Below are 26,995 nucleotides of genomic sequence, written 5' to 3'. Positions count from 1 at the left end.
TGTCCCATTTTGGCTGAAAAACTTCCTTTTTATCACACTTATTGTCTAATATTGGCCATTTTGTATCTTTTAGGCACTCATCTCGCCTATTTTCCATTATTATTGCTCATTTTCTGACACCTTTAGATCTTTGCACTCGACGTATTTTAACACTTCCTAGATCCACTTCCTGGATCTACTTCCTGGATCCACTTCCTCCCGTACCTGTTTGAGCGACAGCTGTGCCAGCCAGCTGCTCTCCAGGATCTCCTTGCGCAGGGGGGGCGGGGCGTCGCGCACCTGCAGGAAGAGCGCGTGCGCGTCCAGGCCGCAGTGCTGGCAGACGCCGCGCTCCGCCTCCAGCACCCGCGACCGCAGGAAGGCCTGGCTGGAGCGCAGCCGCAACTCCTCCTGACACCTGGAGGAACACACACACAAAAAAAAAAAAAAAGATGGAGACTCGCCGCAGACGGCGTTCGCTGGCAGGATCTTTAAAGCTCTGAGAAGTGATTGAATCTCTCAGGCGCCAGATGGACGGGCTTTGGCTCGGAGGACGAAGTTATTTTAGCACGCCGTTTCTGAGACGGATGCCTCGCTGGGGGTTTTATGGGCCGTCTGTACCTGGGGCTGCAGAAGCGGGCGTCGCCCGCTGTGCCCGGGGTCGGGGTCGGGGTCGGGGTCGGGGTCGGGCAGGGCTGCTGGCAGGACAGGCAGAGGGGGATGCCCTGGGCGTCCAGCGCCTGGAGGTATCCTGATGATCCAGGCGATCCGGGATCCTTACCGTCACTGCGAAGAGACGGAATGACAAGAAGGGAAGACGATGGTGAAGAAAAGCTGTAACACCAGGGAAATTCCAGCAGGGGCCGATGGTGTTGGCTTCAAAAACAGCCCGAGTCTCATTTGAACCCATTCTGAAATGCTCCGCCCACCTTTTATATACAGTCTTTGGATGACGTTACGTTAGCTCCGCCCATTTTTTATATAGTCTATGGATGATGTCACGTTAGCTCCGCCCACCTTTTATATACAGTCTTTGGATGATGTCACGTTAGCTCCGCCCACCTTTTATATATAGTCTATGGATGACGTCACATTAGCTCCGCCCACCTTTTATATACAGTCTATGGATGATGTCACGTTAGCTCCGCCCACCTTTTATATATAGTCTATGGATGATGTCACATTAGCTCCGCCCACCTTTTATATACAGTCTTTGAATGATGTCACGTTAGCTCCGCCCACCTTTTATATACAGTTTTTGGATGACGTTACATTAGCTCCGCCCACCTTTTATATAGTCTATGGATGATGTCACGTTAGCTCCGCCCACCTTTTATATATAGTCTATGGATGATGTCACGTTAGCTCCGCCCACCTTTTATATATAGTCTATGGATGATGTCACGTTAGCTCCGCCCACCTTTTATATATAGTCTATGCATGATATCACGTTAGCTCCGCCCACCTTTAATATACAGTCTATGGATGTCACGTTAGCTCCGCCCACCTTTTATATACAGTCTATGATGATGTCATGTTAGCTCCGCCCCCTTTTATATATAGTGTATGGATGATGTCACATTAGCTCCGCCCACCTTTTATATACAGTCTATGGATAAAACCACCATAGAAAGGGTTGAACTTCACTGGGAAGAGTGAAAAAAAAAACAAGTTTAATGATAATACTTTTGGTAAAATCATTACATTCAGGTGTGTTGAAGCAGGGAGAGAGCTAGATTATGCTGGATATGGGCTCTGCAGGAACAGGATTGGGGCCCTAGCCTGGTAAACTAGCCACGCCCACTCCACATCCACTTTTGGACTGTGGATCTAGGATGGGTCTGGGGACAAGGCAGTACAAACTTCATGTAGGGGGGCGTCGGTTCCTCCTTTGACTGACAGCATACTTCATCCAATCAGCGCTTCAAAACAAATACGTCATCAAAATGCGTTAGCTTCTCTAAGGGTTAGCTTTAGCTCTTTAGCTCTAGCTTCTCCATACGCGAAAACGTCTTTTCCTGTTAGAAACTCGCCAAGCGCAGACCCTTCAGACTCTTGCTCTTGCTTGATTGTTGCTTTCAGACGATGGTTAAAGTTTATCTCCGTAATCTCAGCTACGCAGCAATGGCGTCACTTTCCGGTTTAGCCGCCGGAATTCGCCCAAAAAAATTTTGAAAACAGAAAGTGGCAACGCTGATTGGCTCGACCGAGTCGCACTCTCTTTCTATTGCCTTGTTCCCAGACCCTCCCCAGCTCCAAAACCCAAATACGGATGTGGAGTGGGCGGGGCTGGTTTACGAGGCTATTGGCAGTGGTGGGCACAGCTAACCAAAAAGTTAGCTTCGATAACCGTTCTTCCGCTAACTGAAAAAGTTAGCTTCGATAACGCTAAACCGATAAACTGCTAAAAGATTTAGCTGAAGCTAACAATAACCGCTAACGCCTGGTTCACACAGGACGCGCCGCGCACCGAGTTTCGGATCGAGCTCCTATCTGACGGTTGATAGCCGTGGGGTAGCGGCCCGCTCTGTTCCTCTCTATTTTCTCCGCGAGCCCCGAGCGCCGAGAGCACATAGGGGATTATTTGTTGATGTCGCGCCATGACGCAAGCACATACGCGAGTCATTCAAATACCCCCGGAATTTGAGTTCCAGGGCTTTCTAACAGTTTTTGAATCGTTTCAATCGGACAAACGGATCGGGAGTTATATGCATTACAAAATCTATGTTTTTTTCGAAACAATTTTCGGCGTTTTTTTAACCACAGAGAAGAGACTTTTCATTACTTTGCACAGTACGAGAGGTGTTCAAGTACCCTCGGAAACCAGAGTCGCTAACGTGTAAATTTAGCGGGAGCTAATTAGTCCGCTAATGTTTTTCAAAGTTAGCTGAAAAGCTAATCCGCTAATGAAAATGTTAGCTTCGCTAATCAGCGGGTAGGTGATTAGCGGACTGCGCCTGCCACTGGCTATTGGGCACCCAGCTTATCCCTACTTCCTGACTCCTGTAGCCCAGGGCTGCCCAGTCCTGCTCCTGCAGAGCCCTTGTCCAGCTTGTTCCAGCTCTCTCCCTGCTTCAACACCCCTGAAACGAATGATCCTGTCCAAACTTACAGATGAGCCTGAACATTCAGGTGTGCTGAAGCAGGGAGAGAGCTGAAACGTGCCGGATCGGGGCTCTGTCGAGATAAGTTAGTTTTACCCTCCTGATGATTTGTTGCTGCAGTACTAATGCTGCCTTCTGGGCCACCGTAGTAAACATTAGCCTGCTGCTGTTTGCTAGGTATTTTTTTTATTTATTTAAATTTTTTCATCACACATTCCTGAATTTAAACAGACATTAAAGCATCTTTTGGCTTTTTTTTCCACTGCTCTCTTCTATTTCCGTCCCTCTTTCAACCACTACACTTCACTTAGCGCCGCATCCCCCCCTTTTTTTCTTTTGGTATCTTCTCAAATTTGAAGCAGCAGGACTCCTCTCTCTCTCTCTCGCTCTCTCTCTCTTTTCTTTTTTAGATTCTCTTCTTCATTTCAGTGATTAAAAATCCCGTCTCCGGTCTCTTTGTTCCAGTTTCGGCGAGCGGCGTCCATCTGTCCTCCGCCGCCGCCCTGCTGGGACACCATGGCATGACGCCCAGACTCTCCGGGCGCCGCCTGCCAGGAAAGGAAAGGGACAGCCGTTCTTCTTCTACTGTCCTCACTACCTCACCGAAAAACCCACGTTTATTTTATTTTATTTTTTATTTTTTTACCGGCTGAAATATTTATGCTTTTTCTTTTTTTTCCTGCTGATGTTGAAAACCGCTACTTTGCTTGATCGGCGCCGCCGGCCGCGGGTCAAGGTAAACTCCTCTTTGAGTTTCCGCCGCACAAAAGGCCTGGAAATTCAGCGGCGGCTGAATGGAAAATAAAAAAAAAAGCAGACATAAAAAATAGATGGTGTTCGGCCGTCGGAGGCATTAGCGGCGTTTTATGTACTTCAAGCTCCCGACACTGGAAATGAGGCGGCGCGGCGCTTCATGCTGAAAGCGGCGCCTCGGCGACCGAGCTTAAAGACGCGACCGAGCTTAAAGACGCCGGCTGCATTAAAAAAAAAAAAAAGAAAAAAAAAAAAGATGGAAATCAGAGAGTTTCAGTCTGATAAATTGCAAAAAAAAAAAAAAAAGGCAAATAAATTATGTAATTCATCTTAAATTTGGGTTTTTAACTGTGGAAAAAGATGCTGAGAGTTGATTGTCTGGGCAAGAATCTAAATGTTTGGGATCGTATTGAAAAAAAAAATCCAAGAACCTCACAAGAATCACAGGAATCTAATCAGTTCATGCTCGAGTTAAGAAGAGCAAATCTGATCTGATAAAACAAAAATCCTGCGAATTGTATTTATATTTCTTGCATCAGATCAGAGTTAACAATATGAGACAGGAAATGCTTAATAATGTAAAAACAAACAAACAAAAAAAAAACAACAACCACAGAAAATCACCGATTTTGTGAAAAATATGACCAAAAACACATGTTAAACAACCAATGAGGAAAAAAAAAATGACCAAAATTGTGGTAAAATCACGCTAAAGAATTAAATAAATGACAAAGTGGTAGAAATCTCCATTTCCATGTTAATTTCTCCAATCAAATTGGTGAAATCCAGTGTGAATTGAGAAAATCGCAGCGGGTGGCGACGTTAAAATCCCCATGTTTTCTGCTAATGCAGCTAGCTGCTAGCTGCTAGCGTCGGCATTTGTATTCGTGTTCTGCTGTCAGTCGTTTGGTTCCGTCAGAAAATATGGTCCTCCAGAACGGAACCAAAGAGTTCTGGCTGTTTCAGCACGACGACCAATATCGCTTGATGATTTTTTTTGCTGTTGTGTGTTAACTTTTTGATGTTGTGTTGTTTCCGTTTTCTTCTTTGTGCGTTAACTTTTTGTTGTGTTGTGGAATGAACGGTGACTGTGAAATGTTCGGTATCTATGAAAAACGCGAACTTCTGAAAAACAGTCAGACTCTGTCTCCATGGAAACGGACAAAAATGCTAATTTATGTAAACAATCCAACTCCGTCTCCATAGAAACGCAAGTGACCATTCAGTTTTCTGAAAAACACTCCGACTCTGTCTCTATAGGAACGGGGAAAAAAAATGCTACTTTCTGATAAGACACGATCTCCGTCTTCACAGAAACAGAAAATCAATGCAATTTTTATTCCAAACAGCACCCTCTTGTGGCCCGGAATGCTAATAACACCATTTTCAAAACGTCACATAAATGTAGAACAAAAACACCAAAATGATGTTCGCACTTGAAACGTCGTCACGTAAACCTGACTTCCTGAAAGACTGTCCTCTCCCCACCTGACCCCCTCCGAACTGTCTATTGCTATGGAGACGGAGTTTCTATGGAGAGGACTCCATCTCCATAGAAACAGAGAAAAAAAAATATTTTATGAATAACAGTCATTTTGTTTCCATAGAAACAGACAAAAAAAACCTCAACTTTTTGAAAAACACTGCAACTCCGTCTCCATGGAAACAAAGGAAAATGCTACTTTTGTCCAAAAACATTGACTTCATCTCCATGGAAACAGATTAAAAAATGCCATTTTATGAAGAAAGTGCTGACGAGTGTCCATGGAAACGTACAGAAAAGAGGATTTTTCTGTTTGTGTGGAGATGAAGTCAGTGTTTTCCAAAAGTTGCAATTTTGTACGTTTCCATGGAGACCAGTCAAAATGCAATTTTTTGAAAAACAGTTGGATTCCATCTCCACAGAAACTAAATAACAATGCAATTTTGTGATTTTATTACAACACACCACCCTCTAGTGACAATGTGATGTAAATACACATGCATATATATATATATATATATATATATATATACATACATATATATATACATATAAATATATATATATATATATATATTTATATATGTATATATATATATATGTGTGTGTATATGTTGTGTGTGTGTATATACACACACACACACACACACACACACACACATATATATATATATATATATATATATATATATATATGACGAAAGTGAAACTTAAATCGTGTCTTTTACCGGCACGTTTCAGCAGGCTGGGCAGTCTTCAGGCGTTGAAAACACGCAAAATACAGTAAATTTCCCTTCAACACACAATCTGGCTTAATGAGGCACAATTCAGCGTGACTGAATTTATCCTGTCTTCTCTGTCTGAGGGACAGAGATAGAATGAAGTTTGAGAAGTGTGCGCTCATAACAAACTTCGTTTTTCATCTGCTCTGCTCTTGGTGGTGGGTGGGGCGGGGGCTATCTTGGTAAAGAATTGGTATTTTAAGTTATTATGAATCATATTTGATGAACTGTAAAATTATCATTGTAAAATTATGCTTCTTGCAAAATTCATGCAAAATTCTTGAAAAAAAAAAAACCCTGTCCCCGGCTGGGGGCACGATGATCATTACAGAGTACTTTTGAATTCACTATTGTATTTTGTGCATAATTCGATTTATCGTGATTAATCACAGACAAATTATGCGATTAATCGCAATTAAGAAATTTAATTGTTGCCCAGCACTAACATATATATATATATATATTTCAAAGTAAAAGCATGTTAATTGAAGAAAAAAATAGCAATAGAAGATCTCTTAAATCAAGCCTTTCTATCTTGATGAAATACAATATTTAAATATAATCTATCATATTTAAGTGATTTATATATTTATCTTAAATCAAGTAAAATGATACATTTTCACTCAAAACAAGTTTAAAAAACTAGTTCAGATTTGGATTTTTTGCAGTGTAACAATGCAATTTTGTGATTTAATTTCAAAACACTTCCCTGTAGTGGTTATGCAATATATATATATATATATATATATATATATATATATATATATATATATATATATATATATATATATATATATATATATATGTATTGCATAACCACTACAGGGAAGTGTTTTGAAATTAAATCACAAATATATATATATATATATAATAGGGATGGGAAGTGATTGTGAGATCGAAATGCCGCGAGATTGAGTATGTTTATATATGCAGGCAATAACTCTTTATTAACTGGAATATTGACGGAATGATACATTACAAGGCGCACAGCCATATAAACACGTGCAAAACCCTGAATATGCTCATGTTCATATTTGAAAACCCGGTCAAAAGGGACATGAAATACTGTTCTGCGCATGTTCTATCAGCAAGGAATCTTGGTCTTTTGAGTCCACAAACTACTTGTGATACAGTTTAATTGCTACGACGTAAAGAAAATGTGCGGAAACGATCGTTCAGTTCTTCTCTTTCATTGAAAAAACGGTGCATCGCATCAATGAACATTTTACCACGTCTTGCCGGCTCACACTCTTTTTCTAACAACATGCAGAGAGAGCCTGCAGCGGCTGCTGCGCCCTTCTTCCTCTGTGGTGTCTGTGTAAAATAAGGTTGAATATGCAAACAGCACACCTAGTGGCATGAAGTGCAAATGCAGTCATGGCGTCGTTTGTGCGCCGCGGTTTGAATGGGAATAGGCGAATAGGCATAGGCATTGTGCAGCGGAGGGCGCCGTGGCCATACAAGGGGCGCCCCGACGCTCATGTGACTACCGCACCGCTCCCCACAGCTCAGCACAACCCCCCACCCCCCACCCCCCCACCACACCCCCGTTTGTCTCGTCTCGTCTCGATCTCATGGACTCAATCTCGTGAGACATCTCGTCTCGTGGAATTTGTGTCTCGTCCCACCCCTAATATATATGTATATATACACACACACATACGTGTGTGTGTCATACTAACGATGCTGTTTTCAAAAAAACGCCATCAAAATGCAAAACTTTTCTGAAACGAAAAACAAAAACAAAAAGACGATGTGTTTCCACTTGAAGCCTCCTCATGTAAGCCTCTTGTAAACCTGATTTCCTGAGTGTCCTCCACACCGTCTCATTTCCACCTCTCCGTCAGCGGCTTGACGAGATTAGAGCTCCAGACTAATGAGAAGCTTCCAGTTCAGCCAAACACACCATAATTAAAATTCATAGAGGTCACTGAAGGTCGTTCTCTAATTACCGCTCACAAGTGTGACACGTTTTTCATGTCTTGTAACTCACAAATACAGAATATAACAAATTGTCCAGCTAAAAAAATGAGTATATTGAACTCATTTCTGAATGTTACACTGTAAAAATGCAAACTCTGAGCATGTTGTTTAAACTTGTTCTGAGTGAAAATGTCTGGTTTTACTGGATTTAAGATAAATTCACTTAAAAAAATTATATTTCATCAAGATAGAAAGATGATTTAAGAGAAGTTCTCTGAAATCAAGACAGTTTTCACTTCTTCTATTGGTGGAAACTTTTTTTTCGGAAATTAAAATGCTTTTACTTTGAAATTGGTTAAAAAAATCTGCCAATAGAAGAAGGAAAAACTGGCTTGATCCCAGAGAACTTCTCTTAAATTCCATCTTTCTGTCTATCTTCCATCTTTCTATCTATCTTATTATTTTTTATGTTTTGAAATAAGTGAAAAAAATATATAATTTTCATTTGTTCTATTGGTGGAATCTTTTCATCTTAAATTTAGATACTTTTACTGTGAAATAAGTTTAAAAATCTGCAATTTTCACTCGTTTTATTGGCAGATTCTTTATATCTTTCATTAAGATATTTTTACTTTGAAATAAGCAAAACAAAAATGGCAGTTTTCACCAGTTGTATGGATTTTTTTTAATCGTAAATGAACATAATTTTACTTTGAAATAAGTTAAAAAAAATCTACAATTTTCACTTCTTCTATTGGCATTTTTCTTGAATTAAGATATTTTTTCTTTGAAAAAAAAAGGCCAACAGAAGAAGTTAAATCTGTCTTGATTCCAGAGAACTTCTCTTAAATCAAGTCTTGCTATCTTGCTGAAATTAAATTTTTAACTGAATTTATCTTAAATCAAGTAAAACGAATCATATCCACTCAAAACAAGTTAAAAAAACTTGCTGAGATTTTGACTTTTTTTTACAGTGTAGTGTCACGCTTAAGCTCAAATTGATGGCTCTCCTCCTCCGATCGCACACTTAACACATAAAAAACATCCGTGTTTTCATCCTGACATATGAGTCACACATAAAACCAGCACGGGGACGTTTGTTTTTTACTGCGACGGCGGCCGAACGGCTTCCAGACGGCTTCCAGACGCTGCTGTAATTCCTCGAGCGGTGCGAATCTCCGCACATAAATCCACAGCGGCACCTTCAAGGCACTTCACGGACTATTACAGGCATTTTTATACACTCTCTGTGTGTGTGCGTGTGTGCGTGTGTGTGTGTGTGGTGCAGGTTTCCATGGCGACGCCGCCTCCCGGGGGCGAGCCGGCCGCCGCATCTCGCCCGGTAGATTGTATTACGGTTCTATATTTACTGTACTAACACACTCGGCTGGGGGCCCCTCTGTCGCCATGGAGATGGTGGATGAAGGAGGGGGAGGAGGTGGGGGGGCGCTGAAAACCCTCCTGGATCTCAGAGCAGACGGTGGAATCCTTGAAACTGCTTTTTTATTAAAAGATATAAAAAAAAAAAAAAAAAAAAGCTACTTATGCGATGTTTTTTAATAAAGAAGGCTACCTGGTTGCCGTAGCGACGAGCCGGACGCCGCCGCCGTCCCGCCGGGCCCGGTCCAGGGACGCCTGGGAAACATCTTCCCGGCTCAGATACCTGTAGAAAAAAAGGAAGAAAAAAAAAAGGAATGAAAAAAACCATCAATTTCAGCTGTGATGTAATTCGACACCGACACTACAGGTTAGCCCCGCCCCCCTCCCGTCAATCATGTGATGTCATCAGTTGTTTTTATGGATTCAGATGAAAGGAGGGAAATTACATTAAGCCGAGGGCGGGATTGAAATGACCCCTGGAGGTCAGAGTTCAAAAGTTGCGGCAAAACGGGGACGTTTTTGAGTGATCTGGGGAAAAAATAATCAAAAACTGTCACCAGGAAAGATGGGAAATGTAAAAGAATTAAAAAATGTGACGGCAGTGAAAAGCTTTGATATTTTTACGCAATGTTTTGAAGTGATAATGGGGAAATGTTTACATGGAGTCACAGAAAATGCAACTTTTTGAAAATGCCCCAACTCCGCCTGCATGGGGATGGGGGGGAGTGCAACTTTTTGAAAACGGCCCAAACTGTACGTGGAGAATGAGGAAAATCCAAACATTTTGAAAATGGCCCAATTCTGTCTACATGGAGATGGTGGAAAATGCAACTTTTTGACAATACCATAATCTCCACATAAATACGTAAATGCAACTTCTCATAAAATGCCCCAAAAGTCTGTCTCTGCGGAGACGGGAGAAAATGCAACTTTTGAAAAAAACGCCCTAACTCCGTCTCCATGGAGATGAAGTGAAATGTAATTTTTGAAAATGCAGCAATTTTTTTTTCCTCCATGGAGGTTGGGAGAATGCAACTTTTCGAAAACATACCAAACTCCGTCTCCATGGAGATGGGGAAAACGCAACATTTTGACAAATGCAACTTTTTAAAAACACCCAGATTCCGTCCACATATAAAGAGGGGAACAAGCAACTTTTCACAAACACTCTTCTTCATCTCCGTGGAAACGGTGAAAACGCAACTTTTTGAAAACGTGCGTCTCCATGGAAACAGCAGATGGAGCGACGGCGTTGAACCTCAGCCAGAAGACAAGAAGGGAAATGAATCTAACACTGCTTTGAGACAAAGAGGAAGAGGAGGAAGAGAAAGGGAGGAGGAAGAAGAGGAAGAGGAGAAAGAGGAGGAGGAGGAGGAGGAGGAGGAGGAGGAGGAGGAAGAGGAGGAGGAGGAAGAAGAGGAAGAGGAGAAAGAGGAGGAGGAGGAGGAGGAGAAAGAGGAGGAGGAGGAGGAGGAGAAGAGGAGGAAGAGGAGAAAGAGGAGGAGGAAAAGGAGGAAGTGGGAGAAGAGGAGGGGCAAGAGGGGAAAAGGAGGAAGAGGAAGAAGAGGAGGACGAAGAGGAGGAAAAGGAAGAAGAGGAGGAGGAAGAGGAGGAGAAGGAACAGGAAGAGGAGGAAGAGGAGGAGGAAGAAGAGGAGGAAGAGGAAAAGGAGGAAGAGGAAGTGGAAGAAGAGGGGGAGCAAGAGGGGAAAAGGAGGAAGAGGAAGAAGAGGAGGAGGAAGAGGAGGAAAAGGAAGAAGAGGAAGAGGAAGAAGAGGAGGAGGAGGAAGAAGAGGAGGAAGGGGAAGAAGAGGAGGAGGAAGAGGAGGAGGAGGAGGAAGGGGAAGAAGAGGAAGAGAAGGAACAGGAAGAGGAGGAAGAGGAGGAGGAAGAAGAGGAGGAAGAGGAGGAGGAGGGAGAGGAGGAGGAGGAAGAAGAGGAGGAAGAGGAAGGTAAAGTCTCCATCAAACAGCAGCTGCTTCTCCTGCTTCAAACAGTCCGGAGCTGAGGGGGATGAAACGGGGTGTGTGTGTGTGTGTGTGTGTGTGTGTGTGTGTGTGTGTGTGTGTGTGTGTGTGTGTGTGCGCACAGCAACACTGTTCCTTCAATATGAAGGACATTTTCTGACATCATCCAAGCCGTACATCTAAATATACATTATAAAAAAATGCAACATCTGACAAGTTTTTTTAAACTTATCTTAAGTGAAAATGTCTCATTTTACTTGATTTAAGATAAATTCACTTAAAAATGATATTTCATCAAGACAGAAAGACTTGATTTAAGATAAGTTCTCTGGAATCAAGACAGTTTTCACTTGTTCTATTGTCAGATTTTTTTACTTATTTCAAAGTAAAAACATCTTAATTTAAGCAAGAGCAAATTAATTTTCATTTGTTGCAGTGTATATGACAAAGAAAAACTGAAATCAAGATCTAGAGCTTCACGAGAAACTGATCAAATCACCAAAAGGAGGAGCTGTTTGGTTTGAAAATAGTGAAAAATGGTCTCAATTCTGAAGCTTCAGTGAGATTTTTGCCAAAAAGTGTATCTGTATGCAGACGACGCTCCGCTGTGATTCCTTCTGATTCACATCCACCGATCATCAAAGATCAATACACTGAAAGATTTTACATTGGCAGATTTGTTTTTCTTAAATGAAGACACTTTTACTTTGAAATACGTGAAAAATCTACAATTTTCCCTTGTTCTATTCGCACATTTTTTTTCTTAAGTTGAGACACTTTTACTTTGAAATAAGTAAAAATAAAATCTACAATTTTCACATGTTCTATAGGCACATTTTTTTCTTAAGATGCTTTTACTTTGAAATACGTAAAAAAAATCTACAATTTTTACTTGTTCCATTGGCAGATTTTTTTTTTCTTAAATTAAGATACTTTTACTTTGAAATAAGTAAAAAGATCCACCAATAGAAGAAGTAAAAACTGTCTTGATTTCAGAGAACTTCTCCTCAATCAAGTCTTTCTATCTTGATGAAATATAATTTTTAAGTGAATTTGTCTTAAATCAAGTAAAATGAGACATTTTCACTCAAAACTAGTTTAAAAACTTGCTCAGATTTTTCATTTTGTCATTTTTTGATGTAAATCCAGGAAGTTAAAAGCAGCATCGGCCCCAAATATCGGCTGAAGAAGGAAAAAAGTCGGTATCGGCATCGGCTCTGTCGGTCTGTCTCTAGTGATTTCACAATTAATCCAGGCTCTGGATGCAAACCGGATTCAAACCCCCACCTTTCTCACACCCGCCCCGCCGAGCCCTGATTGGTTCTGATTAGCGAATAAATCAAGCAGGTATCAAATCAAGCCGGGGGCCAGTGGCCTCCCACTCACACCTTGATTAGGTTCACGCACCCCGGAACACACACACACACACACACACACACACACACACACACACACACACACACACACACACACACACTCTGTAATTGACGAACTCTCCCTGCCTCCATCCACGCCGGCTGTAATTAGTGTGGCGGCAACAATGCTTGTTTGTCAAAAACACACACACACACACACACACACACACACACACACACACACACACACACACACGTACACATCATCGCATCTTTTCTTACGCCTCAGCTGACAGCCTTTGATACACCCACACACACACACACACACTCTCTATTCATCCTTCCATGACGCCTGAGGCAGTTAGCGTTTACAAATCGGCTTGTTTCTCACACACACACACACACACACACACACATACACACACACACACACACACGGATGCATCAGGCCGTTTCCAGATGATCTCATCCCTGATTGGCTCGTGATAGGGGAGGGGGCGGGTCTTCCTGTCATGGAGGCTCAGGTGTAAATATTGTTGAACAAAATGATAAAGCCGTCATCCTGAGAAATGTTACGATGACCTTTGACCTCAGATATTTAGATTTTTTTTTTTTTTTGGGGGGGGACTTTTAAAGGAAAATTCTTCTATTAGTGAAATGTGGTGAAATGTTGTGACTCTTCAGAGTAAAATTCCATTTACAGTCAGATTTTTACAGTTTTGAGGCATTTTTTTTTGTGGTCGTTTTCTATCTTTGGGTCCATTTTATAGATATTTGTGGTCATTTTTTTGTGTCTTTATGGTCATTTTTTGCATTTTTGTGGACATTTTGATTGTTTTTTTTGGACATTTTCTGTCTCTTTGTGTCCACTTCATGTACATTTGTGGTCATTTAGTGTCTCATTGTGGTCATTTAGGGTCTCTTTATGATCTTTTTGTGTTTTTTTGTGGTCATTTTGTGTATTATTGTGGTCTTTTTATGTTTTTTTTGTGGGCATTTTGTGATCATTTCCTTTCTCTGTCAATTCTATGTGTATTTGTGGTCATTTTGTGTCTTTTGTGTCCACTTTTTATACATCTGGGGTCATTTTGTGTCTCTTAATGGTCATTTTGGGTGCACCTTGTTATACTTGTGGTCATTTTGTGTCCACATTAGGTGCGTTTGGGGGTCATTTTTTGTCTCTTTATGGTAATTTTCTGTCTGCTTTTGTATACTTGTTGTCATTTTGTGTGTCTTTATGGTCATTTTGCGCATTATCGTGGGCATTTTGAGTGTTTTGGTGGACATTTTCTGTTTCTTTGTGTATACTTTATGTATATATGTGGTCATTTAGTGCTTTTTTTCTGGTCATTTTGTGTCTCATTGTGGTCATTTTGCTTCTCTTTATGGTCTTTGTGTTTTTTTGTGGTCATTGTGTCTTATTGGGGCCATTTTGTTTTGACTTTTTTAGACTTGTGGTAATTTGTGTCTCTTTACAACCATTTTGTGTCTCTTTATTGTCATTTTGTGTCTTTTTATGGTCATTTTGTCAATTTATAGTCATTTTATGTGTCTTTATGATCATTTTGTGTCTCTTTATAGTCATTTTGTGAGATTTTATGATAATTTTGTTTCTTTATGGTCATTTTATGTCTATTTATAGTCATTTTATGTGTCTTTATGATCGTTTTGTGTCTTTTTATACACATTTTGAGTCTCTTTATGGTCATTTTGTGTCTCTTTATAGTCATTTTGTGAGATTTTATGATCATTTTGTGTCTTTTTATGATCATTTTATGTCTATTTATAGTCATTTTTTGTGTCGTTATGATCATTTTGCGTCTCTTTATGATGATTTTGTGTCTCTTTATAATCATTTTGTGAGATTTTATGATGATTTTGTGTCTTTATGGTCATTTTATGTCTATTTATAGTCATTTTATGTGTCTTTATGATCATTTTGTCTCTTTTTATGGTCATTTTGAGTCTCTTTATGGTCATTTTGTTAGTTTTTATGATCATTTTGTGTCTTTTTATGGTAATTTTGAGTCTCTTTATGGTCATTTTGTGTCTCTTTATAGTCATTTTGTGAGATTTTATGATCATTTTGTGTCTTTTTATGATCATTTTATGTCTATTTATAGTCATTTTTTGTGTCTTTATGATGATTTTGTGTCTCTTTATAATCATTTTGTGAGATTTTATGATCATTTTGTTTCTTTATGGTCATTTCATGTCTGTTTATAGTCATTTTATGTGTCTTTATGATCATTTTGTCTCTTTTTATGGTCATTTTGAGTCTCTTTATGGTCATTTTGTGAGATTTTATGATCATTTTGTGTCTTTTTATGGTCATTTTGAGTCTCTTTATGGTCATTTTGTGAGATTTTATGGTCATTTTGTGTCTTTATGGTCATTTTATGTCTATTTATAGTCATTTTTTGTGTCTTTATGACCATTTTGTGTCTTTTCATGGTCATTTTGAGTGTCTTTATGGTCATTTTGTGTCTCTTTATGGTCATTTTGTATCTCTTTATAGTCATTTTGTGAGATTTTATGATCATTTTGTGTCTTTTTATGGTCATTTTATGTCTATTTATAGTCACTTTGTGTGTCTATGATCATTTTGTGTCTCTCTATGATTATTTTGTGTCTCTTTATGGTCATTTTTTGTCTCTTTATGATTATTTTGTGTCTCTTTATGGTCATTTTGTGTGTACTTCTTTATACTTGTGGTCGTTTTGTTGTCATCTTTTTAATATGTGCTCACGTATCCGGCGGCTCCTGACCTCTTGGTGCTGGAGTGCGGCCGCTGGGCGGCGGCCAGCTGCTGCAGGCCGGCGCCGGGGCTGCCGAACACCATTCCTCCGCGGCGCAGCAGCCTCTGCTTCATGGCGCTCAGGCCGCTCCACTCCCGGACGAACCTCAGCACCTGCACACACACTTCACATTCAATCCCAAAACCTCCATCTTCTCCACAAATTGACATTTCAAACACTAGAATATCTTTAAAAACAAAACATCTCTTCTTTTTCTTTTCAATCTAAAGATGAAAACAAACAATTGGGTCTTCCAGAGCAAAACAAAACCCATCAGAGGCGCCGGCGTTTTCAGGGATTCAGAGAAAATCAGCAGTAAATGAGGCGGCGGCGCCGTGATGGAGCCATTCTCCCTCATATTACGCTTTAAAGGAGTCAGATCAGGACTGAGAGAGATGAAAACTCAATATCTGCGGCGCTCAGGAGCTTTAAATGAGTGGATGAGAGGCACTTTTTAAAAATTTGACTAATTTATGATGAAACATCAAAACATTTTTGTCTTTTATATGTTTCTGTGGTTATTTTGTCTGTATTTCGGTCTATTTTTTTGTTTTAAGTGGTTATATTGTCTCCTTTTGTCTGTTCATTGTTTTTATTTTGGATCTTTTGGTCATTTATATGTATCATTGTGGTGATGGAACCAGGAAGTAGTGACGCACTACGGGAACCAGGAAGTAGAGACGAACTACAGGAACCAGGAAGTAGAGACGGACTGCAGGAACCAGGACTTTACCACATCATTTATTAAAATCTATTTAGACATGTTCAACAATACAAAAGACCACAAGTCACAGTGCCTAAAAAAACCCCCAAAAGCCACAAAAACAGGTCACTAAACGTTCATGTTAAAACGTCCTTCCTCCATCACTCCCAAGACACCTCTCAACCAGGAAGTAGAGATGGCCTGCAGGAACCAGGAAGTAGAGACGGACTACAGGAATCAGGAAGGAGTGACGGTCTACGGGAACCAGGAAGTAGTGAAAAGCTACAGGAACCAGGAAGTAGTGACGGGCTACAGGAACCAGGAAGTAGTGAAAAGCTACAGGAACCAGGAAGTAGTGACGGTTTACGGGAACCAGGAAGTAGTGACGGTCTACGGGAACCAGGAAGTAGTGAAAAGCTACAGGAACCAGGAAGTAGTGACGGGCTACAGGAATCAGGAAGTAGTGATAGGCTACAGGAACCAGGAATTAGTGACGGGCTACAGGAACCAGGAAGTAGTGATAGGCTACAGGAAACAGGAAGTAGTGATAGGCTACAGGAACCAGGAAGTAGTGATAGGCTACAGGAACCAGGAAGTAGTGAAGGACTACTGAAGCCAGGAGGAAGTGAAGGACTACAGGAACCAGAATGTAGCAATGGACTACGGGAACCAGGAAGTAGTAAAAAGCTACAGGAAGTAGTGACAAGCTACAGGAACCAGTAGTACTGACGGGCTACAGGAACCAGGAAGTAGTGACAAGCTACAGGAATCAGGAAGTAGTGCTGGACTACGGGACCTGAAATATGGACAGATGTGGGAGAACGAATTACTCAGATTCAGGTTTTATAGCGACTGACCGTTCCATTCTCAGGTTTTTGTTTATTCTGGAAGGTTTATGCCCCCCCCCTCTGTCCGCTCAGTATCGATTCAGACGGACACTTGCAGAGTAACGGGGCGTGAATGATGGTGACGCCTCAGTTTTTTTTTTTTTTTATAAACCAACATAAACAACGCCGGCGGTGGAGGCCGGTCTTACGGCTGCTGCAGCAGATTGCTGGGTTTAATATTAGCTTTGGGGGGCGGGGGTGGGGGGAGGGGAGGGGGGGGGTCGTTTGAGGCGATGATCCATCTCCCTTTAAAGACCCTCATAAAACTGCACTTCCTTCTCCTCGTCCACGCTCGCCGTCCATCCATCAGGCTGCTCATGATCGTGGGGGGGTCATTAGTTTCACATGGCTCGACACATGGTTTAATACCCCCCCCCCACCCCCCCCCCCCCCCCCACCCCCCTGCCCTCGAGGTGATTTAACAGTGACCGACCTGCGTCCGGTGTTCCGGGCGCCGGCTGAAGGCCTCGGGCAGGTCGTCCCAGTTGGACAGCTGGACGTCCAGGGGGACGAAGCTCAGGTTCAACGGAGTCCCGTCCTGAAAAGAAGAAAGAGAGGAGAGGAGGGTGAAGAGGACGGACGGCCTGGAGCACAGCGGCCATCACTATTTCCCTTACATCGGTAGAATCATTTCAAACCGAGGATCACATCTAAAGGACCTAAAATCTTCACACATTCGCATTAATTCACAGAAAGTTTGATTCTGGCCTCATAAAATTTTCTATTTACTGTTTTTTGTTTGTGCTCCAGGCTGAAAATGTGAACTAGAATATTTTGCTTTATTTCAAGTGTCCCGGAAACTCGTTCACAACTGGCATCCGCTCCATCAACTAGTCTAATAATATGGATCATGTTGAAAAAGTAACAACAAAATGAAAGTTTTAGTGGAAAGGAGTCAAGAAAGTAGCAGTAAAATTGAAAAGGTGTCACTAAAGTGTCAGTAAGGGTTACAAATGAGCTATGAAAGTACCAATTATAGTGAAAATGAATCAATAAAGTACCTGTAGGGTTGGAGAAGTATCAATTAAATGTAGAAAAGTATCAATGAATTGACAGTAAAATTGAAAAAAGTATCAATAAACCAATAAATCTAATGTTTACCATTTTCTGACATAGAAATGATTCAAAGATACAAAATGTCTCATTTTTGTTCATGGTAAATAAATATAAAACAGTCAATAATTCATCTCAAAGACACTTAAAGGATTTAACGCCCAATATTTTTTGGAAAACCAGAAAGTACTGAAGTGCTACTGGAACCAGGAAATAGTGACAGGCTATGGAAACCAGGAAGTAGAAACGGGCTGCAGGAACCAGGAAGTAGTGACTGGCTACAGGAACCAGGAAGTAGTAATGGACTACAGGAACCATGAAGTAGTGACGGGCTATGGGAACCAGGAAGTACAAACGGGCTACAGGAACCAGGAAATAGTGACGGGCTATGGGAACCAAGAAGTAGAAACAGGCTACAGGAACCAGGAAGTAGTGATGGACTACAGGAACCAGGAAGTAGTGACGGGCTGCAGGAACCAGAAAGTAGAAACGTTCTACAGGAACCATGAAGTAGTTATGGGCTATGGGAACCAGGAAGTACAAACGGGCTACAGGAACCAGGAAATAGTGATGGGCTATGGGAACCAAGAAGTAGAAACAGGCTACAGGAACCAGGAAGTAGTGATGGACTACAGGAACCAGGAAGTAGTGACGGGCTATGGGAACCAGGAAGTAGAAACGGGCTACAGGAACCAGGAAATAGTGACGGGCTATGGGAACCAGGAAGTACAACAGGCTACAGGAACCAGGAAATAGTGACGGGCTATGGGAACCAGAAGTAGAAAACAGGCTACAGGAACCAGGAAGTAGTGATGGACTACAGGAACCAGGAAGTAGTGACGGGCTATGGGAACCAGGAAGTAGAAACGGGCTACAGGAACCTGGAAGTAGTGACGGGCTACAGGAACCAGGAAGTAGTGACGGGCTACAGGAACCAGGAAGTAGAAATGGAGTACAGGAACCAGAAAGTAGTGACGGGCTACAGGAACCAGGAAGTAGAAATGGAGTACAGGAACCAGGAAGTAGTGACGGGCTACAGGAACCAGGAAGTAGTTAAGAGCTTCATGAATCAAGAAGTAGTGATGAACCACATTAACCAGGAAGTAGTGATGTACTACTCGAATCAGGAAGTAGTGATGGACTATGAGAACCCGGAAGTCGTGACGGGCTACAGGAACCAGGAAGTAGTGAGTAGCTTCATGAACCAAGAAGTAGTGGTGGACGACTCAAACCAGGAATGGATGGAACCAGGAAGTGGTGACAGTTATAATTACCTATAGACCTTTCATAAACACGGTTCTAACAATGATCTTCTTTCTCCTCATGTTCTTTGAAGCAGAAAGTCTTGCGCTGAGAATCCTCTCAACCTAGCAAAAGGTCAAGTCTGCAGAGGAAGTAACTAAATCCACCTCAAGTAGCAAACTTTCAAGACTGATATAAACACCCGTTGAGTCACGCTCAGACCACGGACGGCGAGCTCTCCTCACCCCGACCGTCACCGCGCGATTAGACACCTGATCCGCTTTTCACGTGCACTTACTTCCTCCGTGCACCAAAACTCCAGGTATCTCCAGCAAAGCAATCACATCTCTTTTATTTTTTAATTACCTTCTCGCAAGAACTTGAATCCAATTACATCCCGAGTCCTGTAATCCGGCCTGGTCTTTATTCTTTTTTATTGGTTGCCATGGCGATCCCCGCGTTTAAAAAAAGCAATCGTTAGCGATCCCCCTCTTGTTTTCTCACTTCTTCTTCTTCTTCTTTATTTGAATGTATGTTTGAAGAGAGAACTCCTCTGACAGCATGCATGCATTAGAATAATGAGGAGCTTGAGAAGTATGTAAAAGGAAAAAAAAGAAGAAAAAAATAAATCGCCTCGCTGTAATTATAGGTAATCGCTCGGAGCCGAGCGTTAAAAAAAAATAACCAGCATAAAGAACATTTTCCCGGTTATTAGCGCTTCATTAGCGCTAACTGCCGCCAATTTGAAGGCTGAGGAGGCACTCAGCCCCGGCGCTGGCTTCAATCACACGTCAGGCGGTTTAATGCTGAACTGACCACCACCTTTTTTTTTAAATTTATTTTTATATTTTCAGCAAATCTGGACCTAAAAAGCCGGGAAAGGTTAACACCGCCATGGATTTTCCAGATACAAATCACCATGAGGAAGTCTTCCTGTTTATTTGGATTATAGGTGAATAAATATCAGGCGGGTTTTGCTGTAACGGCACGGCGAGGGATTAAGAAGGGGGGGCGGCGAACAAGGCCCTGAGTCAGAGAAATACACTCAGAATGGGCTTTAATCGCCAGATCCAAGAGGAAACTTAAAAAAAAAAAAAAAAAAAACACCTAAGGAGAGAAACAAATCTGATGGGCATATTTTGATTTTGTTTTAATATTTTTATTTTGAATTATTTTCCTATTTTTTTCATCCAAATGTCTCATTTTTTCAGCCATAAATCCACTTTTTATCCTCCAAAAGTGTCAATTCATAAAATAAACTCACCAAATTTCAAATATTTGGAAGCTTTATACACTGCAAAAAAAATGGAAAAGCTCCAAAACTCAAAATCTTAAGTTCATTCATGTTGTTTAATACTAAAACCTTTATTTTGTCACTTATTTTCTTCCAAATGTCTCATTTTTTCAGCCAAAAATCCATTTTTTATCCTCCTAAAGTGTCAATTCATTCAATAAGCAGGTTTCCTGTTTTATTAAAGGAAATTCCAGTGTATGCTAACCGCTATGCTAACAAAACTGCTGAGTCATTACCTGGTTGTTTCCAGTACACTGCATAAACTGCAAAAACTCAAAATCTAATAATGTTAATTTGTCTTGTGTTCAAAAAGTCTCATCTCACCTGATTTAAGTTCAATTTAAGATAGACTTATTTCTTAATTTAAAGAGTGACTTTATTCAGTTTAGTCTTCATATCTTATATTTAAATGACCATTTACTGCAGTGTATGCTACTTTTCTTGTGCTTAATCAACATTTTCTTGCATTTCTGCACCAAAACTTTCATTTTGACACTTATTTTCTTCCAAATGTCTCATTTTGTCAGCCATGAATCCATTTTGTATCCTTCAAAAGTGTCAATTCATGGGAAAGTCCAGTGTATGCTAACTGCTAAGCTAATAAAACTGCTGAGTCATGGGCTGTTTGTTTCCAGTGAACTGCAGAAAATGAAAAAACTCAAAATCTTAACAAGCTTATTCATCTTGTTTTCAGTCAAAAAGTCTCGTCCCACTTGATTTCAGATCAATTTGAGACAGAGAGACTTACTTCTTGGTTTAAAATTATTCTATCCAGATCTCTTTTTCAGTAAAATGTACTTGCTGCATGGACACAGCATTTCACTTGTTTCTGAACCCTTTTTTTAATAAAAGATATTTTTCAAATTTGTCACCCAAAAAGAGAAGTTTTTCTGGAGCTACAAAACATGATTAAGTGAATTTTAATGATTTTTTTTTAAAACAACTCTCAGTTGCTTTAAGCTATTTATGGTATTTTATTTGCCATTTGCAGCAGTTTTATATATATATATATATATATATATATATATATATATATATATATATATACATATAGTATATATATATATATATATATATATATATATATATATATATATATATATATATATATAAACTTTTGTAGAACTTTCAGGTTGTCAAGCAGCTAAAGTATTTTTACTGATTTGTAGCAGTTCTTAAGTTTTTTTTAGCAACTTTATCTATTTTAGATGTTGTTCATTGTTTTTAAATCTTTCAACAGCCTCTAATATTCACACGGCTTTGGATTTTTAAACTTTTTTGCAGTTTTTAACTATTTTAGCTTTTCGCAGATTTAGCTTGTGCACCAGTTTTTGCAAGTTTTAGCTTTCCAAGTTGTTTTAACAGTTTAGAAGCTTCAGCTTCTTTAGCTTATATATTTTTTAAATTATTATAGCATCATTTTTTAGCCAATTTTAACTATTTTGTCTACTTTACCATAGTTAGCTGTTTCTTGCACTTTTACCTATTTTTAGTCATTTTTAAAGCTTTTGGCAGTTAAAGCTAGACCGTCATGAGACAGGTCAGTTTTACCCTACTGATGATGTGTTGTTGCAATAGTAACTCAGTTTTTAAATAAATCGACAGTCCTACTTTATTTTGTAGCTTGTAGCAGATTTCAACACATTTAGCACCTTTAGCTTCTTTATCTCTATTTAGCAGTTTTTAATTTTTTTAAACATTTTTAGCTTCTTTAGCTTTATTTAACACTCTAACTCTTTAACAATTTTAGCTTATTTAGCTCTATTTAGTGTTTTTGATCTTTTTTAGCAGTCTTAGCTTCTTTAGCTTTACTGAGCAGTTCTGAACTCTTTTAACAGTTTTAGCTTCTTTAGCTCTATTTCACGGTTTGGAACTATTTTAGCATTTTAAGGTTCTTTAGCTCTATTTAGCAGTTTTTATTCTTTTATTTTTTTAACAGTTTTAGCTTCTTCAGCTTCATTTAACAGTCTAACTCTTTTAGCAGTCTTAGCTCTATTTAGCAATTTTGAACTCTTTTAGCACTTTTAGCTTCTTTAGCTCTATGCTTCAGTTTTTAACACTATTGCCAGCTTTATCTTCTTTCTACATCTCCAACATTTTTATCCATTTGTCAGCTGTTTTTATCTCTTTCTTTATTTATTTCACCATTAATCGCCACATTTGTCTTTGACATTCATGCCAACAGCCTTCAGACTGGATCAGGATGTGAAACATGGAGTCCTAAACGTGTGTTTGAATGTTTTTCAAACCATCAATTTGCCAAAATATCCAAAAACCGCCACCGGTTTTTGTACATGCCACTCATAAAATGATCTCGGCATCTGACCGCCGCCGCAATCCTGAACTAAAACTCTTAGAAACCCTCCGCCCGGACGAGATAATCAAACCCGATCCTTTTGTTTCATTCATTACTTTATGCTAATGTGGTAATTCAGACGGCCGTCTTCCTCTGAACCTCGTTAATCTTCCTTAATCTTCGAGAGGCGGGTTTTGGATGAGTCCTCCTGACTTCCTAAACTGCTGGGAAATAAAGTCGTCCCTCCTTGAGAGGACGGACAGTCAATCCTTGACAGGAAATGGACATAAATTTGTGAACGCTGGCGGACGGATCCCACGGATTATCCCGACAGTGCCTCCACTTCATCATTTAAACGACGGCGGGGGACGTTTATCTGCGGGGCTTATCGTTGTAAACCCCCCCTCCCCCGATCTCACCTGATCCCTCATGAATGAAACAAAAAGGCGTCAAGTGTCAAGGTGTGATCGACGCCGGCGGCGAGAAGTGGCGCTCCAGAGGAGTGCCGGGAACCGACGGGAGAGCGGAACCAGACACATGGCGGGATTAAGCTATATAGCTTTTATACTAGGTCCAATGATGGAGGCAAACGGCTGATTATTAATAATGAAAAAACAAGGTGAAGTCAGAATAAATAATTAAATAAATAAATAAATAAATAAACAATAAGTCAGGTAAAATAATAATAATAATAATAATAATAATAATAATAATAATAATAATACTGAAGTCAAAATTAAAAAAGAAACTTCCTGACTTCACGATGATGACTACAACAACAACAAAAATAATAGTAATAATAATAATAATGAAGTGCAAATGCTGGGCAATGCTAAACTGTAATGTAGAAGAGATTGAAAAAGAAAATGTTGAATAAAGCAAAAAAAAAAGTGAAATAAGCTAAAAAAAAAAAAAGGTTGCAAAATGCACCAATGCAACACACTCCACTGCAACATGAACCAATGCAACCATACACCATTGCAATGATGAATCAATAGCTTTAAGCTAGCTGTTAGCAACATGACCTGAAGGGAATATAATTCCGTTTTTTATCTAAAATTTTAAAATATTGTAATTTGTTATTTAAGAGTAACAAATTCTATATATTGCAAACTTTTATGTCTTGGTTGTAAAATCAATTTTAAAAAAGCTAACTTATTTTGCTATTTTATGACCAATTCCTGTGTTTTTTTGTTTTTTTTAATTGAACAGAGGCCTCTTTCAATCACCGTTAACTCCGAGGACCCCCTTTTGGTGTCCTTAACGTTGCCTGATAACATTTCCTCACGCCCGCCCCATTTTTTTAATTCGATTTTTCACGACGGGTGTTTGCAGCTCAAGCTTGAGAAAGATGAAACACACACAGACAGAATGAGAGACAAAAAAAAAAGAAAGAAAGAAGAGAATTTAATTTTGTTTTGTTTACTGTTGGGGGGATTTGACAGGAGGGAACCGAACACCGAGTGGGCTTCAAACCTCGGCCCGTTTTTCACTTCTGCCTTATTGCCTGGAGGCCGCGAGTAAAACATGATGACATCCAACACGCCTGGCGCTCGTTTAGGGAGATAAACCAGAAAAAATGAGAAATAAAGGAAGAGAGAGAGAAATGTTCTGTTTCCTCCCACGTCCTACAGTGGAAACGTGACACCTTACACTGTAAAAACTGCAACAATTCAAAATCTTATCAAGTTAATTCATCTTGTCTTCAGTCAAAAAGTCTCATCTCACTTGATTTTTGATCAATTTAAGACAGAGAGACTTATTTCTTAATTTAAAGAGTCATTTTCTTTGATTTAGTCTTGATATCTTGTATTTAAGTGACTATTTTTACAGTGTATGTTGTTTGACTTGTGTCTAATCAACAATTATTAAACGTTTTCTTCAATTTCTTCACCAAAACCTTTATTTCGACACTTATTTTCTTCCGAATGTCTCATTTTTTCAGCCATAAATCCACTTTTTATCCTCCAAATGTATGTATTCATTATATAAGCAGGTTTAATGCTTTAGGAAGGGAAATTCCAGTGTATGCTAACCGCTATGCTAACAAAACTGCTGAGTCATGGCCTGTTTGTTTCAGTACACTGCAAAAACTGTACAAATTTCAAAACTTGAAAAGTTAACATCTTACCAAGTTCATTGGTCTTGTTTTCAGTCAAAAAGTCTCACCTAACTTGATTTCAGATCAATTCAAGGCAGAGAGACTTATATCTGGATTTAAAATTCTTTTATCCAGATCTCTTTTTCAAATCTACTTGCTGCATGAACACATTATTTCACTAGTTTTAACAGTCACCTTTTTTTTTTTTTTTTTTTTACAGTGCATGTTGTTTGTCTTGTGTTTAATCAACAATTATTGAACATTTTCTTACATTTCTGGACCAAAACCTTATTTTGACACTTTATTTCTTCCAAATGTCTCATTTTTTCAGCCACAAATCCACTTTTTATCCTCCAGAAGTGTCAACTCATTAAATAAACTCACCTAAATTCATACATTTAGAACTTAAAATATTTGGCTAGAGTTTTTACAGTGCAGACTTGGAAAAGCTGTAAAAAAAAAAAAAAAGTGTCTCCCAAATCCAAGATTTTGTTAAATTAGGAAATAAATCTCTGTCTTAAATTGACCTTAAATCAAGTGAGACAATATTTTTTTGACTGAAAACAAGATGAATGAACTTGGTGAGATATTTTTACAGTGTAGTGAACCTCTGACAGCTGCAGTACCTCAGAGTACAGGTAGATCCGGTCTGTGTACTGGCTGGGGCAGAACTGCAGGCCCGGGTGTAGCGGCCAGGTGGCGCTGTCGCTGTCGTCTTCCTCCGCGCCGCCGCCGCCGGCATTAGCATCATCGTCCTGGCGGTCTGGAGAGTGAAGGAAAGTTAAATCAGCTGACTAATAACTTGTGTATTACAAAAAGTCAAAACACAACCAAGAAAAGTCAAAACACAACAACAAAAACTCAAAACAACAAAAAAAAGTCAAAACACAACAACAAAAACTCAAAACAACAAAGAAAAGTCAAAACACAACAACAAAATGTCAAAATACAACAAAGAAAAGTAAAAACACCACAGAAAAAGTCAAAACACAACAAAAAAGTCAAAACACAACAATAAAAACTCAAAACAACAAAGAAAAGTCAAAACACAACAGCAAAAAGTCAAAACACAACAGCAAAAAGTCATAACACAAAAAAAGTCACAACACAACAACAAAATGTCAAAATACAACAAAGAAAAGTCAAAACACAACAAAGAAAAGTCAAAACACAAAAAAAGTCACAACACAACAACAAAATGTCGAAATACAACAAAGAAAAGTAAAAACACAACAAAAAGTCAAAACACAACAACAAAATGTCAAAACACAAGTAAAAGAAGTCAAAACACAACAATAAAAACTCAAAACAACAAAGAAAAGTCAAAAAACCACAGCAAAAAGTCACAACAGAAGTGGAGAACAGGGTTTGTTTCCGGAGGACAATCTTTACTGACGGACTGTTTGAATTGAGGGAGAGTTTAATGAAATATCATTAAAACGTCACTGCTGGATGGTTGTGACTAAAGTGTTTTCAAAAATCACGAAGCGATGCGTGTGTTCTGCTGTCGGTTGTTTGGGTCCATCAGGAAATATGGTCCCCCGGACCGGAACCAAAGAGTTTGGACTATTAAACGACTATTGGACGACCAATATTGCTTGATCATTTTTATTGTTGTGTTGTGGCTTTTTATTGTTGTGTTGTGACTTCTTGTTTTTGTGTTGTGACTTTTCTGCTGTGTTGCAGCTTTTTATTGCTGTTTTGACTTCTTGCTATGTTGTGACTTTTTGTAGCGAATTCTTGCTAGCAGCGATCGGCATGGCAACAGAAAAGTGTTTGGTTTTTCCAATTGCTTTTTTTTGTGTTTGTTTTCAGGAGGAATTTGTATCAAGAACCAAAATGTCAACGGAAATGACGAGGAAAAAAAAAAAAATTGTACCTGCAAATGTCAGACAA

The 26,995-nt window shown here is 39.6% G+C and overlaps 1 protein-coding gene across 1 annotated transcript in view; it reads right to left on the bottom strand.

The window, feature by feature from the left end:
* zranb3 (zinc finger, RAN-binding domain containing 3) overlaps positions 1 to 26,995 on the bottom strand; it is a gene marked incomplete at its 3' end in the record, with an annotated part of 103,253 nt that overhangs the window by 9,054 nt on the left and 67,204 nt on the right. Inside the window, exons 15-20 of the mRNA XM_030086382.1 lie at positions 25,726 to 25,862; positions 17,547 to 17,651; positions 15,494 to 15,636; positions 9,598 to 9,687; positions 601 to 765; positions 205 to 397 (exon numbers count right to left, since the gene is read on the bottom strand). Of these exons, the coding sequence (XP_029942242.1) occupies positions 205 to 397; positions 601 to 765; positions 9,598 to 9,687; positions 15,494 to 15,636; positions 17,547 to 17,651; positions 25,726 to 25,862 (833 nt within the window). The remainder of the gene's footprint in view (positions 1 to 204; positions 398 to 600; positions 766 to 9,597; positions 9,688 to 15,493; positions 15,637 to 17,546; positions 17,652 to 25,725; positions 25,863 to 26,995) is intronic.

Source organism: Salarias fasciatus (genome assembly GCF_902148845.1).
Source record: "Salarias fasciatus chromosome 23 unlocalized genomic scaffold, fSalaFa1.1 super_scaffold_20, whole genome shotgun sequence".
Classification (NCBI taxonomy): Eukaryota; Metazoa; Chordata; class Actinopteri; order Blenniiformes; family Blenniidae; genus Salarias; species Salarias fasciatus.
Note: the sequence above shows the minus strand (reverse complement) of the source record. Positions and strands in the feature narration are given on the sequence as shown.